Source organism: Molossus molossus, unplaced genomic scaffold (assembly GCF_014108415.1).
Source record: "Molossus molossus isolate mMolMol1 unplaced genomic scaffold, mMolMol1.p scaffold_m16_p_6, whole genome shotgun sequence".
NCBI classification, from domain to species: Eukaryota; Metazoa; Chordata; class Mammalia; order Chiroptera; family Molossidae; genus Molossus; species Molossus molossus.
Window position 1 is genome coordinate 113,095,052 of NW_023425399.1, and position 19,059 is coordinate 113,114,110.

Sequence of the window (19,059 nt, forward strand, 5' to 3'; positions counted from 1 at the left end):
CTGATGAACGGAATAGCTGGCTGGTGCCACAGGGGCACCTGACCCAGGTGAGGTCAGCACAGCCAACCAGCCTCACGTCACCTGCTGCTGCTCCGACCCTGATCCCCCTGCTGGGCACCCGGAGAGGGACGCAGAACCACCTGAAACCACAGCTGGGGGCCCCCTGAAACCACAGCACAGGGACGCTGGCTCCCCGACTTGGGAAGCAAACCTACCTAACGTGGCGATTGAAGTGCAGTTAATAGGAAAGGAAAGGTTTGGTTCTAATTTAATCCTGGAAACAGACACAAATGAATGAAAACCAGTTCACTGTATCTCTAACTGGTTAGGCATCAATTTTTTGCATAAACATGGAATGATAGACAGTGGGCTTTTTTTTTCTTTGAAAAACTGTATTTTTAGCCCTGGCCAGGTGGCTCAGTGGGTTGGGGTGCCATCCTGTATGCCAAAAGGTTGAGGGTTCGCTTCCCCATCAGAGCACATACTCAGGTTGCGAGTTCAAGTCCCCAGCCTGGGCACTTACAGGAGACAACCAATCAAGGTTCTCTCTCACATCAATGTTTCTCTCTCTCTCTTTCCCTTCCTCTCTCTCTAAAATCAATAAAAACATACCCTCAGGTGAGGATATTAAACATGAATAAATAAATAAAAGCTTTATTTTATATTTCATTCTTTTTATCCTCACCCGAGGATATTTTTCCATTTATCTTCAGACAGAGTGAGAGAAAGAGAGAAACATCAATGTGAGAGAGACACAGTGACTGCTGCCTCCCACACGACCCCAACCAGGGCCGGGACCGACCGCAACCAAACCACGTACCCTTGACTGGAACTGAACCTGCGACTCGCTGGTCCGCGGGCCGACGCTCCAACCACTGAGCCAAACTGGCCAGGGCATTAAAATGTTCTGTTTGGAGCAGTGGCTGCTTTACAACCAAACTGAGAGGAAGGCAGAGAGATCTCCCATAGACCCCTCCTCCGGGGCCTCCGATTACCTACGTCGCCCCCAGACTGAAGCACCTTTACCAAGGAGGAACGCGCACTGACATTTCATAATCGCACAGGTCCCCCGTTCACCTCAGGGCTCACCCTTCACGTGGCACGTTCCACGGGCTTGGACTAGTGAACAATATGTGTCATCTTCAGAGTCTCGCACCGAGTATTTTCACTGCCCTGGAGGTCCCTGGGCTCCGTGTGTCCCTCCCTTGCTGAACAGCAGCCGCTGGCCTTGTGACTGTTTCCTGGATCCGCCTTTCCCAGAAAGTCATGCATGTAGTCTTTCCAAGTTGGCTTCTTTCACACGGTCATTTGCCTGTAAGCTTCCGTCTTTCCTTTTCATGCATCTCTTTTTAGCACTGAATCGTATTTCACTGTCTGGATGCACCAGTCTCTTTATCCATCACCTACGGAGGACATCTCGGTGGCGTCCACGTCGGGGGGATTGGGAATAGAGCCGCTGTACACGCCACGGGCAGGCTTTTGGTGGACACGAGTTTCAGCTCCTTTGCACAAACACCGAAGAGCACGCTCGCTGGGGTGCAGGATACGAGGATGCTGCGTTTTGTAAGAAACTGCCGGAGCGTCTTCCCCAGCGGCCGCCCCGTCCTGCACCCCCCGGCTGGGCCCACGCGTGCCCGGGGCTCCGGTTCTCTCCAGCGCCGGGCGCTGTCAGTGTCCGGATGTGGCCATTCTGACCATGGGTCTCTGTTGTCCTCACATGGTTTGTATGTAGAAAACATGATGAAGTCCTCTGTGTTTCGTATGGGATGTTTCTGGCAGGATGATAGCTCACTTTCGAGAAATATTTCAGTGCTTCACGGCCTTTACCAGGCACCACTCGGTCCCTGGGCACACCTGGGCACACCTGGGCAGCATGCCCCTGCCCGAGCCCATCATCACATCCCAGCTGCTAACCGCGCCTTCGCCATCCTCAAGACCAACGGCTCTGCAGGTGGTTTGGGCAGCCCCGCAACACGGCTCCTCAATGTCCGGAAACCCCAGCCCTTCCTCAGCCCCGACCTGGGTGAGCCTCTTATACTCCACTCTATCCTCAGGGTCGGCCTCACAGGGACACAACCTGCCGGCACCCGGACCGCGGACTTCCAGCCTCCGCAGCCCTGAGACAGTCAGTCCGTGTGCAAACCCTCACGTGCAAACCCCCATGTGCAAACCCCCACGTGCAAACCCCCACGTGCAAACCCCCACGTGCAAACCCCCACGTGCAAACCCCTGGCCGGGGTCCCTCGGGAAGGAGCCCGAGCAAACCAACACGGGGTAGAAACGTCCCTGGGGCAACATTTCGGGTCCCACCCGGATTTCACTGGCACCCATCAGAAGCAGCAAGACCACCCTTAGGGGATCCGCCGTCTTCTCCGAGCCCCTACCCACCCATGGCCATTCTCTGTCCTTCATTAAAGTGCAGACACAAGGGAAACGAACCAAACAAGATTTAAAACAAACAAACAAGCTGAAGGATTGCCTGACGGAACAGCTCAGAGAAGGGGGTAGAACACACCCCGAGAGGTCTGCAGCTCGTCCGAGGTGCAGTGCTCCGTATGAAGACCCGAGAGCAAGGGCTCGTGGCCCCGGGACTCGCGAGTCGACGTCCTGTGATTCAGCTGCTGTGGCCCAGGCTGCCTCCCGCCGCACCGGGGAGCCCCCGGGCTGGCCAGTGTCCATCTGAAGGGGCCACGGAGGCTCTCGGTGTAACTTTGACTCACAGGTTTCCATTGTTTAAAAAACAAGCTTGACTCCCTCTGCTCCCGGACAAGGAGGGAGAACAATGCTTTCGGCTGAAGTCAGCGCCACGAGGTCTGCTCGGAGTGCAAGGAACGCCCCCCCTTGGAGCAGCTGTGCCCTCCCGGCAACCAAGCAGCAAACGGCTCGTGGGACGTCAGAATCTTAAACGGTATAGCTCCGAGGGCTGGTACAGCCAGACGGCGACAGGGCAGACACCTGCTCTCCACGGAGGTGTCCGCAGTCGGCCTCGCAAACTTGGACGTTTCTGGGAGACTTTCCACGTGGCAGTTTTACAGAGAAAGAATCGAAAGAGGAGCACCGACCCTCAACATCCCCTCCTGGAAAAGAGCCTGCATTCGTGACTGGCTCTGCAGATGACGGTAAGCCTTTCGTCTCGTATCCACTTCATATTTTTGACATATTGCAAAAGCAAACGGGTCGACCTGGAACTTGCCCTTACTGTGCGCCAGCACTAAGTGTGTTCCCTGTGCTAACACCCTGAGTGCCCACGACAGCCTGGGATAAGCCACCCCGCTGGTGGGTGGCACAGAAGGGCATCCCACCAGGCGGGAGGCCCCTGGAGCCACCCCTGGGCCAGGGCTGCGGTCTGACCCTGTGAAGGGACTGCGTGGGACACTCAGAGTTCCCTCCACCTGCACCTGGGCTGCATTTCACAGCAAAAAAAACAGGCTCCCAGAAACCCCTGTCCCCAATATCTCATTTTATGATGCCTCAAATCCTATCATTGGAAATCAATTTCTTTGCTTGTCCTTGTTAAAATGCACATAACGACCTCAGCTCCCGGCCGGCACCAGCTCAGGGGTGTGAAGTCGGACATTAGATTGCTTTCCGGGTAAGAGGACAGGAAGCCGGTCCCCACTGGCTAGTGGCTCCACACACTGGCTGCAGCAAAGGAGAGAGACCAGCCAGGAGCCCACCTTGTCACAGGCCACCGTTCACAGGCCACCATGCTGCCTGGGACCCAAGGTTAGAGAATGAGGGTCCCTTTCGTCATTCATTCATTCCCTCATTCGTTCATTCATTCCGCAGGGATCCCTGACACAACAGCATGTAAGACACTGGTGAGTGGACTGGAAGACAAAACCAGGTCTCCGCCCAGAACCTCTGGAAGTCGCCCATCAAGTCCCCCCGTCCACTGAAACCCTGGCAGAGAAAGGTGTGAGTTCGGGTCCCGGCACTAGAAGCCGCACCGTCGGCTGGCTCCCGGCTGACACAGGTTCTCTGATCAAAGGCGAAGTTGCTTTGACGACCTGCTGAGGACCCGGGATATTCGATGGACGAAGCTTCGCGGGCCCAGGGCGCCTGTGCACGTCCCATTCCCTCCCTCTCCCCACATCGTCTGCCCGGGTCACTACTGATCTGTTTTTGTATCTACTTCGCTACATTTCCTCTATGTCCAGCTGGTCTTGTGGAGAACCAGTAAGTAGAACTGCCGATGCATGACATGGAAATGACCAAGCGGCGATGCTGTGATGATGAAGATGGGGAGGGGAGGGCACGAGCCCGTCCCACAGTGTGCTGGGCCTTTCTAAACAAACCGTCTTCCTCCCGACAGCCTTACCTCTGCCCCTTCTCTGAGCCCCAGCGTCCAGGTCCTCATCGTCACCTGCTCCTGGCGAGGAGTTTGGTCAGTGTTCTCCCTGCCCACGCCCCCTTCATGCCATCCACGCCGCCGTCCGATAGCCAGAGAAGTCTCTGTGGAACACAAACCTGGCCCTGGACGTGCCCGCTTACGGCCGGAAGGATCCCGGAGCCTTTCCGACACTATTCAAGCTTCTTGGCACGTATTCTAAGGCCTAATGAGTCGGCCCCGGTTTCGCCCAAGTGCCTCTTGAGTCCTCGCTCACCGGTCCCCATGCACACTCTCTGGTCCTCCACCCCACGGCACACACGCGGTCCTGCCTCTGGACCCTGGACTAGGTCACCGCCCTCGCGCCGCCCCCTGCCTATGCCCCGGCCGTGGCCAGGTGTGCCTTCTAGCTAAGCTTTCCGGACCCCCCTTCCTGAGACTAGCCCTCCCCGCGCATGCCACACTGCAGCCTGTAGTCACCTCTCCGCCTACGTGCTGTCCTCAGTGACACCTCCCGCCCACTTGCTAAGCCTTGAAGCAGAAACTCTAACCCATCTTTCCATCCAGTTGTGTCTTAGTTTGAGTTCACCTTCCCAGATTGTTACTTTCGTCTCTCCTCCGGCACCCAGTGGGCAGGGATGCCCTGCCGTAGGTGTGTGAACCTGTCTTGAACCCCTCACACAACTTGGCAGGGAAAAGGGGCCCTGGAAGGAACCAAAGACGGGTCACAGAATCAAAGAATCGAGCCCCTGATGGCTGGGCTTTGCAGTAGCGGGGAGGCGTGGCCAAGGACACTGGGCGTGGCTGGGACCCCACCCTGAAGAAGCAACAGCTTTGCCAGGGTCCAGAGTCCTGGACTGACCCTTGAACGTGAGTCCGAGCCTCTCGAAGCCTGTGTCCGGGGCACAGCAGACGGAGTCGGTGCTGGGCCGCGCCGACCCCCGAGCCGGGCTCGCTCACGGGGCCCCCGGTCACGGCTCTTCCACCTTTCGGCACTGTGGGGAGCTACCTGTTAGCAGACCAGCCCTGAGGGGCTATTGTGAACCCATCTGTGAGGCCACGGGTATGGCCTATAAATGCCAGCAAGACCCATCCCCACCCTGAGTAGCTTACAAAAGAGTCACTTGCTGTAATCACTAACTCAGTTTAAAAATAGTCAGTAAGGGCCTAGTATATGTAAGGAACTGAAGAAGCTATGAGGGACACGGCGAAACACAAGGCAGACAGGGTCCCTGTTGTCACAGGGCTTGCAGACCGGTAAGGAGGCCACGCAGTGACCTGGAGCGTCCCCGCCCCCGCAGTGGCGGGACCCAGAGGGGAGAGAGGAAGGAGGATGGCACCCAGAAGCGAGTCCTGGCTGGACTTGGAGCAAAGCCCCCGAGGCAGGCACCCCCCAAGGACACTGAAGGACCCCGAGGCCAGGGCGAACCACTGGAAATGCCCGTGGAGAGGAGGAGGGTGTGGAAGGTTGGCCGACAGGCTTCTGCTGGGGTGTGAGCCTGACCACTGGGGCGGATGGGGGGAGACTGAGCACCAGTGTGGAACAAGGGGGCGATCACAGCCAGAGAAGGAAAGCTGAGGGCGCACTGGAAGATTCCTGTCGCCGCCCGAGGCTCTGGCACCCGGAACAAGACAAGAGAAAAGCAGGAAAAGGAAGAGAAACGTCAATCAACATCGACCAAGGTTACACTTGCACCAGTGAACGTCTCGACGGCAGGGGTTCCCACCGCCGCACGGAGGCCGATGGGTGTTACCTCGGCTAATCTGGCGCTTCGTTTCCCGAGGAAAACCAAGACCCGGCTGCAGCCCTCGCCTGCACCCCTCGCCTGCACCCCACGCGAGGGGAGGGGACACCGGAGCAGCTGGAGCCGGCGGACGCTCCAGAAAAGCTGCTAAGGAGTTTTTCCAACACTGGACAAAAAATATTGACCTTTTACACAGCTAAAAAGAATGATCTAAAATGTAGCGAACAGAGCCTCGGACCAGGGAATTTTATTGCATAAGACAAAAGATTTCGTTTTCACCAAAATGCTGAAAGGGCCGTCTGGAAGGCAGAGACCTTTCAAACTCCAGCAGCAAGAGCGTTGACGGCTCCACTTTTTGAAAGAACCAAAGACAGGAAGATTATCCGAGTTTTAAGAATAAATCAACACCGAAGAGACAAACAAATTATCTGTGTGTGAAACAAATCGCATTCCGCAAAGCATAGTTTCTTTTGGGGGGGGGGGGGGCGGGGGGGCGGGGCATGCAGGGAGAGATCATCAAGCCTCACAACAGACTGTTTATCAAGACAGATGCCCAAGGACCAGTAACAGGCGCACAGTTTGCTGACTAGGACCCGACGCTGCACAGGGTTTAACACGTTAAATCCTTTCATGAAACAGAGTCAGACCGGTAGCTTCAGGAACGTGAACGATCCCTCGCCTTCATCCTACCGTGTTCTCACTCTGTCCACAGACACGCAAGCCCGGAGCAGGACACGGGGACGGCGAGGGTGCAGGAGCGGCCGCTGACCCCAGAGAGCGTGAGCAAAGGAACTCACTCGTCTCGCTCTGCTGGTCTGATAAAGGGTAGCCTGGCTGCCCCTTGCTTTCTTCACTTTTATAAAGCTGTTTGGTATAATTTCCTCCATGATACTCTATTCGAATTACCATGGTTTGGGCGGGGGGTGTGTGTGTGTGTGTGTGTGTGTGTGTGTGCAGAAATAAAAAACAAGATCCCATTTCTGCCTTAGCATAATGACCCTCCAGAAGCCTCACTCTTTCCATCACCAGTTACATCGACATGAGAAATTCCCCATGGTTGCCCGGCCAGTGTGGCTCAGTGGCTGAACGTTGACCCAGGCACCAAGAGGTGGCCGGTTCAATTCCCGGTCAGGGCACAGGCCCAGGCTGTGGGCTAGATCCCCAGTGGGGGGCAGGCAGGAGGCGGCCAATTGATGTTCTCTCTCATCGATGTTTCTATCTCTCTCTCCCTCTCCCTTCCTCTCTCTCTAAAATCAATAAAGAGACTTCCGGTCAGGACGGCGGGTAGGTAAACGCAGTGTCCATCCTCCCACAACCACATCAAAGTTACAACTAAACTACAGAACAACCATCATTCAAAACCACCTGACACCGAGCTGAGTGGAAGTCCTACAGCTACGGGATTAAAGCAGCAGCCACAGGAAACTGGTAGGAGGGCGGAGGGGCCGGTCCCACACCCACGTGTGGCGGATAAAAATCAGGGGACACCTCGGCTGGGAAGGTCCTCCATGAGCACTGAGGGGACCCCGTCCCACACCAGGTGCCCCGCTTAGGGTTCCAGTGCCAGGAAGAGAATCCCCATCACTTCTGGCTGGAAAAACCAGCAGGAACTGAGGCTCAGGGAGGCTGAGGCGGCTGGAGCCCCAGGCAGCTCCTTAAAGGGCCCGCGCACGGACTTATCGGACTCTCTCCCTCTAAGCTTGGAGGGGAGGCAGCTCGAGGGGCGACAGGGACATACAGGGAAGAACTGAGCTGTTTGGCACTGGAGCGAGGGCTGGAGAGGGGGCTTTCTCCGGGACAGACGTGCTGTCAGAGGCCTTTGTTCCTTTGGTGAGCCCTGCCCTAGGGCGGCAGACAGCCCCCATATCTGGGACTCCAGCAACCTGGCTCACACTGGTAGCCCCGCCCTGGTGACTCCCTGGGGCCCCGCCCCGCCCCACCCAACTTTCAGGCCCACCCAAGCTGTTGCCAGTTGCTTAACCATAGGATTGGCCTGTCTTGGATCCTGCTTCAGGTTTTTCCTAAATTCTTTCAAACAAGCAGCATCTGGTCTCAGCGAGCCCCATACCGCTCGTTAAGTAATACACAGAAACAAACACAGGGAGGCAGCCAAAATGAGGAGACAAAGAAACAGGTCCCAAATGAAAGAACAGAACAAAACCCCAAGAAAAGAACTAAGCGAAATGGAGATAAGCAACCTAACAGATGCTGAGTTCAAAATACTGCTTATACGGATGCTCATTGAACTTAGTGAGAACCTCAGTGAACTTAGTGAGGACCTCAAGAGCATAAAAAAGGATCAGTCAGAAATGAAGGAGGCACTAACTGAAATAAAGAATAATTTACACAGATTCAATAGTAGAGTAGGTAAAGCCAAGAAGCAAACCATTGATTTGGAATATAAGGAAGCAAAAAATGCCCAATCAGAACAGCAAAAAGAAAAAAGAATCCAAAAAAATGAGGATAGTGTAAGGAGCCTCTGGGACAACTTCAAGCGTGCCAACATTCGCATCTTGGGGGTGCCAGAGGGAGAAGAGCGAAAACAAGAAATTGAAAACCTGTTTGAAACAATAATGGCAGAAAACCTTCCTAACTTGGTGAAGGAAACAGATATACAAGTCCAGGAAGCACAGAGAGTCCCAAACAAGATGATCCCCAAGAGGCCCACACCAAGACATATTATCATCAAAATGCAAAAGGTTCAAGACAAAGTTAGAATCTTAAAAGCAGCAAGAGAAAGGCAGCTAGTTACCTACAAGGGAGTCCCCATAAGGCTGTCAGCTGATTTCTCAGAAGAAACTTTGCAGACCAGAAGGGAGTGGCAAGAAATATTCAGAGTGATGAAAAGCAAGAACCTACAACCAAGATTACTCTATCCTGCAAAGCTGTCATTTAAAATCGATGGCCATATAAAGACTTTCCCAGACAAGAAAAAGTTAAAGGAGTTCATCACCACCAAACCGTTATTATATGAAATGATAAAGGGTCTTTTTGAAGAAAAAGATAAAATATATGAACAAACAAAATGGCAATGAATACAGATCTATCAACAATGGAATCTACAAACAAAATGAACAGGCAGAACAGAAACATTCTCATAGATACGGAGAACATTTTGTTGGTTGCCAGATGGAGGGGGGTTGGGGGAATGGGTGAAAAAGGTGAAGGGATTAAGAAATACAAATTCATTGCTAGACTGACAAACCTCAAAGGGAAAGGGGCTGGGGGGTGGGAAGAAATAAACCAAAGAACGTATATGCATAACCAATGGACACAGACAATAGTGTGGGAAAAGGCAGGAGGGGGGCGGGAGTGGGGAGGAGGGGGTCAATGGGGGAAAAATGAGGAACATCTGTAATACATTCTACATTCAGCAATAACGATTTAAAAATAATAATAAAAATCAATAAAGAAAAAAAATTTTTTAAAGAAATTCCCATCATTGCCCTGGCCGGTGTGCTCAATGGTTAGAACATCAGCCCAAACACTGAAGGGTTGTGGGTTTGATTCCTGGTCAAGGGCACGTACCTGGGTTGCAGGGGTACATGCAAGAGGCAACCAATCAATGTCTCTCTCTCACATCAATGTTTCTTTCTCTCTCTCACCCTCCCTTCCATTCTCTCTCAAAATCAAAGAAAACATATTCTTGGATGAGGATTAACAAACACACACAGAAAGAGAAATTCCCCAAGATGAACAACCAGGCATCAATTACTAACTGGAGCACTAACATGTATACACACCTGGAAAAGTAAGCTTTCAGAAGGTTTCTATAACAGCATTGAAGGTATGGCAAACAGATTGCAAAAATGTAAATGTATTCTAATGAGAAGAATAACTATTATTTTTCAAACATTGATACTGGCCTAATAAGGAGTGGGAAATCACTCCACTGTCAAGGGGGGAAAGTCCGTGAGTGTCCGCTGAGTGTCTGTACATGTTCTACCCCAGACTCGGAGCCGGAAGAAGGAGCAGTTCATGTCGAAGGGCCCAAGCCCCGATGTAAAAATGCTGTGTTTCAATAGCATCTCAGACCCCTGTCTCCAACAAAGTCAGGAAACTGAGACCCAGGCCATTCTGAGGACACAGCGCTGAGAACAGGTGCCTGGGCCCTTCGCAGCAGCTGGACGTGGTGAGAGTTAGAGGCTCCTGCGCAGACCCCGCTTGGGGCTGGGAGGGGCCCAGGAAGACAAGGCGGAGGCGGCGGCTGCAGGTTGACCAGTGAGAACCCCACCACGCTGCCAAATCTCTCGGCAGCGACCACTGAAGGCTTCTCATTGTTCCCTCCTTAACCACTAGCTCCGGCCCTTTAACAATGTTGCCGTTCCCCAGTGAGGTCTCTATTCCCCTCAAAAGAAATCCATACATTTATCTCCACACAACCTGGAGGCTTAAAAAAAAAATTAAGTAGATTAATGGGAAACTAGCAAAAAAGTGACAAGCTTGGTGGGAGCAACACCTATGATTCGGGGTGGAAAGAGGTCAGAATAAAAACCAATGGAGTTCGGTGCCCCCGCCTGCCAGAGAGCAGTGAACCCTTCCAGAAGGGAGGGCCAGCTGTCGGCAGGGGCCAGCACCCCACACACCGTGTCTGACTCAACAACTGCTACAGACACTTCACAAGGTGGACACGTGGGTTGTTCTACAGACCTCCGAGCAGACGACACTAAGAAAAAATATTATGCAAAAACTGAGGGCCTCTTTAAATTTGTCTGCACTCAATCTTTTTTTTTTTTTTTTAGTACATGCCCCTACCGGGAACCGAACCCAGGACTCTCTGGTCCACAGGCTGATGCTCCAACTGCTGAGCCAAACCGGCCAGGGCTCAATCTTTTTTTTTTTTTTTTTTAAAGTATGAAATTTATTGGGGCAACATTGGCTAATAAAACTATGTAAGTTTCAAGTGTACAAGTGTACAGTACATCATCTGTATATTGTGCTGTGTGCCCACCACCCCGAGTCAGGCCTCCTTCCATCACCATTTACCCCCCTTTACCCTCCTCTACTCCCCCCATCCTTTTGCTGTTTTACTGAGCAAACTCCTAACAAAACCTCCCAAGTGCCAGCCCTGTGCCCAGCCCTGGTGGAGTCGCGGGGAGGGTGACGCTGTCTTTGCTCGTGCCTTTTCTGTCCCTTACGTACTCTTTCGCTCCTAGACAACTCGCCCTAAGGGGCAGCTGGAAGCATCGCCCCGTTCCGGAAACGGGGAGCACCGGAGCGATGGTTCCAGACAACCGTGGCCATCCTGGCCCCCGTGCGGCTTCCGCTGTTGGGGAACTTTCCTAGTCACCAGATGAAGTCCAAAGTCTAGACCTTCCACCCACTGACCTTCCCCTCAACCTGTGACCAGAGGTGCTTGTCATACGTCCGGAACATAAAAGCGTTTCCTTTGTACGTGATGTTCCTCATGATGGGTCTTCCTTCTAGAATCCTTCTCAGACGTCCAACCCAGTGCAGACACCTGCCCTGGTTCCGTCAAGAGGGCAGGACTCTCTGTCACCATCGACTCCCAAGACGTTGTTCCACGCAAACTTCCATCCTGCATTCAGAATCCTCGTCTACAGAATCAGAAACTTCTAAAACACCAAACCTTCTTACTCGTTTCTGCTTTTCCTCACAGCAAAAGGTAACTGTCTAGCCAAAGGGTTTAGAAAGCCTTTAATGCAATTTTTACAATTACTGTTATCTGCAGTCATCCAATAAGAAGCAGGTTTTAATACCTCAAAGTGTCACTTGAGCAACAATGTTGAATCATTTGCTGTTTGCTTCATTTCTGCTACTTTCACTGAAAACGTATTAGTCAGACTGTGTTAAGTATAAAACTGCTCCACAAGACACAACGCCCGTAGTTGGAAATGTTTCCGTCTTATTAAATGGCCACTCTTTTGGAAACAATTTCTAGGGTCCCTGCACATGGAGAAGGAAGTGACCCAGCATTTAACTGTGTTAAATAAAGCTACTGTTTTATACGTATTTAATGAGCAGCTGTGTTTCCTAAAAGATAATAAAGAGATATTTCCAGAAATATGATGTCATAAGCGACAAGGACAGGCAAAACGGTCTCACTTGTCTCATACACTGTTACGGACTGAGCTCTGACTCAGAGACAACAATTGAATTCCGACTGTTTCAGATGAAAAATGAACATAGTTCTTTCTCCCCTTATCTGAGGGGGGTACGGTCCGAGACCACCAGTGGATGCCTGAAACCACAGATAGTATTGAAACTTTTATATATATATATACTTTTATATATATATATATATAATGTTTTTTCCTATAGATAGATACCTATGATAAAGTTTGACTTATAAATTAGGCACAGTACGAGATTAACAAAGATAACTGATAGGAGGGAACCATTGTAACAATCCACTGTGATGAGAGTTGCGTGGACATGGTCTCCCTCCCGCTCCGGTTGTACTGCCTTCACCCTTCCCAAGTGACAGGAGGGTGTGACCGGGCGCCACGGGGTGGAGGGAGGGGAGGGAGGCGGGCACTGGGACCTGCCCTTAGGCTGTGTAAGCCTGCACTGGGCTGGAGCGTGGCACAGAGCTAGATGCAGAGAGATTTCGTCACCCCGCTCAGAACCGTGTGCCATGTAGCACTTGTGAATTGTGTATTTGTGGAAATCCCCGGTTAATGTTTCGGACAGCCCTGACTGCAGGTAACGGAGGCCAGGGGAAGGGGCCGTGCATGGGGGAGGGGGGGGGGGTACTGCACTTCGATCGTAGCCTCCAGTTGAAAAGAAAAAAAAGTCCTCTCTCCATTAAGGGGACGAATTTGGTGGATGACCCACAACTTCCTGACATGTCGAAGGAAGTCGCCCTGTGCACTCAGAACTGTAAGCACGGGCCTCGCTGAGCCCATGGGACGGCCAGTGCTGGGCACACGGGGACTAGCATGCACCTGCCCGGAGATGGGCGCACGTACCCGCCCGGGACGGGAGCTTCCTGCCGCCCCGCTGCGCCACGGTGCACCGAAGTGCCCACAGATTTCCTGCCCACGCGGCACCCTTACCCGCTGCCCAGCGGGGACGCCTCCCACCGCCTCTCCCTCCAGACAGTGTCTGTCAGTCTTCACGGAACGGGGCCCTTTCTCTCCCGGCAGATTCGAAGACTTTTCTTAAAAATCGGTTCCACAGGCGAAGTCAGGGAACTGTGCCCACGCTGAGCTGAGCTGGATCGTGAACAGGCTCTCGCGGGGAGCGCCGGCTGCCCCACCCGCGGAATGGTTTCATTAAAACCGCTGTGCAGCCATGGGGACAGACGTCACCTGTGGGGATAACTGTGCACTGATCCTAAAGGATGGACTTAATTGTCTTAAAATTCTCCACGGCTTGCAAATCGTCCATGTCTTCAGAAACATTTCGAAGGCGAGGCCCAGCCACTTGGCTTGCAATCTGCACCCCATGGAAAACCAAACGGAAACCCAGCCGCAAGCAGGAAGCGGGGCTGCGCATCCTTTTCTGGGGGGCCAGGCACACCCCGAGGGACAGGGATGCACTGGTCGGAGGGGCGTGGCCGGCCCTGGGGCTGCAGACAGACTGCTTTTTCCTCCTGTCCCCACTTGTACATTTTCCTTTTCGTTCGTTCCATTTTAAACATCCCCAATCCAGCATGTTTAGCTTATAAAATGCACAAATATAACTGCACTGTTAATATTGCAATCTGTCAAAGGTCAAATCCCTCTAAGGTGTCTGAGGGTCACTGACCCCCCCTGACCCCCCAGAGAAGTCTCCAGAGTTAGCTGGAGAACAGTGTTTGGTGTCCGCTGCTCTGGACCTCTGAGGAGTGGGATTTTACAGAACAGGACAGATCGGGAAGGTCCCTGGAGGCGGCTGGGCTGAGCTCCCCGTTATCTGGATGGGCTGCCACACATGTGCGGTCTCCCCACCCTACACTGGCACCCACACACCAGCAGCACCCACTTTGAAGAGGAACCGGGCTCCACATACTGGGGTGGCAGTCGCCTGCATGCTGGGGAGAGAACTGCTGTGGTAACCAGCCATGCAGCAGGGGTGGCCTGTCTGGCTCTTGAACCTTAGAGGAGCAAAACCCAAGGACTGCTGACTTCGGGGCACTAAGAACAGCTTCCAGGACCTGAGGGAATGTTCCAGCCATTCAGCCAAAGGTGCATGTGCCCCGGGGCCGGCTCAGCATGTGCCCCTGGGGCCGGCTCAGCATGTGCCCTGGGGCCGGCTCAGACAGGAAACGTTAACTGAGAGAGGGGGGGTCTGGGAGGCAGGCGGATCACAGCCCCTTCCAGCCCAGGCTCTGGACTGCCTGCGTGTGTCTACGGTCTAAAGTCAAAGTCCACTGCGGAAGGTTCCCACGGGGAGGAGGGTGGAAGGGGGGCCCTGCTGGCAGACAGGCCTGGACACTGAGCTGGACAGAGGACACGCACCCCATCAAACCCAACCACGTCCCTGTGCCTGTCCATCCCCCCTTCTCCGCCACCCAGGTACAGCCTTGAACCGTCTACAAAGCCACGAGGGTCCTGTTTGGGTGGCGGTGTCTTCATTCTTCCCTGCGTGACTGCTCACCGCAGAGCCTCGCCCCGAGCCTGAGACTTGACTCTCGGGGCAGTGTGTGTTCTCCAGCTGCCTCCTCCCGGGCTTTGCAAACGGGAAGCAAGTCGGCAGCAGCAGCCTTGGCTCAGGCTCCCGTTCATCCCCCCCCTTGAGAAGGTGGGAGCCGCACCCAGCTTTCCGCAAGGCTTACACTTGTCTTTATCATCTGCCTTCTCGAGAGACTATTTCATTTCATCGAGAAGGGAGATTTCCAAGCCTTTAAAGGGCTTCTGTTTCATCAGTGGACGATTTCTTATAGGTACGATGCAATATCTTTTCTCTTAAATAAAAATCTGCTGGAATGTAACACGTTACAGGTCCCTCTCTGCTCATGTGTGTGTGTGTGTGTGTGTGTGCACCTGCCAGCTCACAGTGCACATTGGACGTGCCAAGCTCCAGAATCACACAAGCCAACTCCTTACAACAAATTTCTTTCTATGTACGTACATGTCTTAGTGGTTCTGTTTCTCTGGAGAAACACCAACATCACCGACACCAATAACACAATGGATGCACCAGTTTACACTGACCAGCAGTGGATTAGTGCTCCAGTCCACAAATACTGGTTCCCTGCCCTTCATGGGGTTGCACCTAGCTTCTCCTGGGTGATGAACAAGACCGGGTTAGTTTGCGGCTCCCTCAGAAGCACCGGGGACCCCACGAGTCTGCGTCCCAGAGCGAGGCTGACTGTCAGGCACAGCGCCATGGAGCCGCCTAGCTTCCCGGGCGCCTCTCTGCCGCTGTCCCGGTGGCTGCAAATTCTTCCCTGACATAGGATCTACCATTGCAAACCGTACCTGGGGCCCCGCATGTCACAGGCGAGCCCTTCTCTGGGGCGGGCGACGGAGGGCCCCGCCTCACTGTTCCTTTCTCACCCCGAGGTCACCACCCAGGACACCTCTAGTGACACTGCCGGTCTGGGCCCGGGTGAGAGCCACACCCCGCGCGGCTCTGGGCTCCAGTCTGACAGGTCCGTTATCTGCCCTCGTGAGTCTGAGACGTCCACGTGCCCTCCTCATGCCACCAGCGTCCCAGGGGATGACCTTTCACTCCATTTGCTCTCCTCCCCCACCCCAGTCTCTCTCTGTGGAAACTCCTTCCCCGTCTGCAAGGCCCCGCCCGCCTCGCCCTCCCTGGGCCTCCTCCGCCCGCTCCGTCGGGGCCCAGCTCCCCTCAGACCACTCTGCCGCCTCCAGAGGCATCACTGGGCTCCACCCTGGCGCTGCGCCTTGGCAGCCCGGCAACCCTGGGTCTCCTATTGACCCCGGACCTCAGGCGCTTCATCTGCGCGATGGGAGCACACGGCCTCCCCACGGCCTTTCGGATGTATCGCACGAGATGACAGGTGTGTAGTTGGCCCGCGGCAGCCACCCAACAAAAGTCAGGTCGCCGAGCGTTTGGGGTAGGCCACCCAGTGTGGGGACTTCTCCATGGATATAACTACGTTTTCTCTAACTGACTAGGAAGACCAGAGACTCGTGGGTTACAGTCTCTCCCCACCACAGACTCTGCCACGGAGCACGGCCCTGAGTGCCACCTCCCAAGTCACCCAGCATGTGTTCCCAGAATCAGTGAATAAATGCAGCCGCCCTGGCCGGTTTGGCTCAGCGGTTGGAGCGCCGGCCCGCGGACCAGGGAGTCTCGGGTTCGATTCTGGCCAAGGGCGCATACCTCAGTGGTGGTTTGTCCCCGGCCCTGGTCGGGGTCATGTGGGAGGTGGTCAATCGATGTGTCCCTCTCACGTCGATGTTTCTCTCCCTCTCCCTCCCTTCCACTCTAGCTGAAGATAAATGGAAAAAACATCCTTGGGTGAGGATTCAAAAGTAAAATAAAGTAAAAATAGTAAATGCAGCCATTCTCACCCTTAGAGTCTCTAAATCGTTGCCAACTGAGCAACACCTGCTCGGCAGCTGACACATATTCTAGCGCAACTTTGCCGTGATGGGGCCATCCATCTGGAAGGGAGCAGCCCCTTCCAACCCCGGGCTGAAGGCTGGAGGGAGGGTTTCAGTCCTGGACAAAAACGCTGCTGGGTCAGCGTGGGGTGTCGGGTCACCTCATCATTCCGCCAACGTAAGGCCTGCACTTCCTCCCACTACGTTCAAATTCGTGAGATGCTTCTTCCACTCAAAAACAATAGCACGTCAAGGAAAACAAAGTTAACTCCCAGGCTTACCCTCTGAACCGGTACTCATAGGGTGGAGAACTGGAGAGCATCACAGAACAGGGCCAAGCCTTTCGCCGCTGCTACCTGGGCTTCGTAGACCCAACGGTGCAGGCGGGTGAAAGGGACGTGAACCGTGTGCTTACCTGATGGCACCACCTTTATCACCTTCTTCCAGGGCCCATACGGGAACGTTTCAAGATGGCAGGAATAGAAGCCCAGGTCAGCCTCAGAGGCATTGTAGAAGGACAGCATCACCGCGGAGACAGTCAGGTTTGACTCTAACAAGTAAACCCTGTCTTCATAGGGCTCCCTTATGGCCACACCATAAAGAGGGTTGAAAATGGCTATAGACTCTTCCTTCATCGCGTTGACCTTGAACCACTCCGTCTGGGTGACGTTGCCCGGCAGCGGATACACACATTCTAGGGTCATGGTCTTCGCGAGTTTAAGTGTTGTGTCCCAAAGCATCTCTTCGTCTAGAGCTGAAACACACATCACATTCACTCCAAATATACATCACGTTATCACCGAAACCCCCAACAGACATCCTGAGCCTATTCTTTTTTTTTTTTTTTTTAATCCTCACCCGAGGACATTTTTGCATTTTTTGTTCAGACAGAGCGGGAGGGAGAGAGAGGAAGAGAGAGAGAGAGAAACATCGATGTGAAGGGACACATCGAGTGGCTGCCACCCGCACGACCAACCAGGGCCGGGGACAAACTGCAACCGAGGTACGTGCCCTTAGTGGGAACCGAACCTGGGTCTCTCTGTGCCGCAGGCCGACGTTCTAACCGCTGAGCCAAACCGGCCAGGGCATCCTGAGCCTATTCTAAGCTTGCGGGGACCCGGCGCGACGGGCAGCGGAGGTCACGGTAGAGGCCAGCAGTGTCTACCTTCGTCTGAAAAGCCTCCCCCTGCTGGGCATCGGCACTGGTAACTGTCAGTTTTTCTGAACAAGGGAAAAGCTATCTAAGGCAACTGCCAAGCGTTATCATTTCTGAACCTGCCCCACGGTAAGACCACAGGAGGAGTACGTTTTTTAAATGAAGACATTGTCTTTACCTTTGCATACCTGGAGGACAGCCAAGAGGAACGGAACACAGTCCATCTCTGGAAAGCGCCTGGGAGGATGGTCGAGAAAAAAGACAAGTGTTAGAGTGTGACTTGCAGAGGCCCCGAAGGGCGGCTTCCTTCCCCTCCGATGTTATCAGCGAGTCCTGCTCCTCGGCGGCTGAGCACAGGAAAGAGGTCTGAGCTTCAAAGCGGGGTTTGCTTTCGTTGGAGTGCAGGCACATTGCCTCTCTCTCGGGGGAACGATGAGCTTACTTTCGAGCTTTCGTTTGCTACAAAGATCCGTTCACGGCACAGACATTTGCCGAGTGCCGTTCTCTCTAGGCGATGAGGGTACAGCAACCAATTAAATTTTTTAAAATTCTTGCCTTCATGGAATTTGCATTCTCATGGGAGGAAACAGAAAGGGAAACAAAGAGGTAGCCCGGCCGGTGTGGCTCGGCGGTTGAGCGTAGACCCTGCACCAAGAGGTCACTGGTTCGATTCCTGGTCAGGGCACATGCCCAGGTTGTGGGCCTGATCCCCAGTGGGGGGCGTGCAGAAGGCGGCCAGTCGACGTTCTCTCTCATCGATGTTTCTCTCTCTCTCTAACATCAATAAAGAAAAAAGGCGGTAGGGTATGGTAAGTACACAAGAAGACACAGCAGGAACATGGGGCTGGAGGAGGGGCTGTAGGGCTTCCCTTTGGAGCAAGGCCCAGAGTTCCCTGAGGACCTGAGGTCTGAGCAGAGCCGGAGGGTGAAGGAGAAACCTGTGGCTGCGGATGCGGCAGCCGGGCTCGGGCCCGGGCCTGGGTGACGAAGGCAACTCCGCAGGCCCCCCAGGTGGACAAGCACCGGGGCTCAGGGCATATCCAAATCGTTTTTAGCTTTTTATTTTGAAATAATTATCGAGTCACGGGAATTTTCCGAGACAGCACAGAGAGGTCCCGTGTACCTCCACCCAGTGTCCACTGACGGTCACGCCTTATGGAACGAGCGTCAGGTATCGGCACAGGGTTGATTTCGCTGGTTCGTCGCGGCTCCCTCCCACCTCTCGTAAAACAGCAGCTCAATGTCTTAAGAACTTGTTAGGGGCATAATGTGACCATATCAGCAACACAATGCAGCACAGCCTCTAGAACAAGAGGGACGCACACGTACCTCGGGCCCCTGACGAGGCGTCACAACAAAAGG

General features: G+C 53.8%; 1 protein-coding gene across 3 annotated transcripts in view; it reads right to left on the minus strand.

The window, feature by feature from the left end:
• The window catches only part of CD226 (CD226 molecule), a 44,868-nt gene extending 26,854 nt beyond the window's left edge, over positions 1 to 18,014 (minus strand). For 2 of the 3 annotated variants that reach the window (XM_036245029.1, XM_036245028.1), the window contains exons 1-2: positions 17,876 to 18,014; positions 16,957 to 17,295 (exon numbers count right to left, since the gene is read on the minus strand). In XM_036245029.1, coding sequence (XP_036100922.1) covers positions 16,957 to 17,295; positions 17,876 to 17,921 — 385 coding nt within the window. In that variant the 5' untranslated portion in view covers positions 17,922 to 18,014. The remainder of the gene's footprint in view (positions 1 to 16,956; positions 17,296 to 17,875) is intronic. The other variant, XM_036245030.1, reaches the window with a different exon arrangement.
• Between the last annotated feature and the right edge of the window lie 1,045 nt (positions 18,015 to 19,059).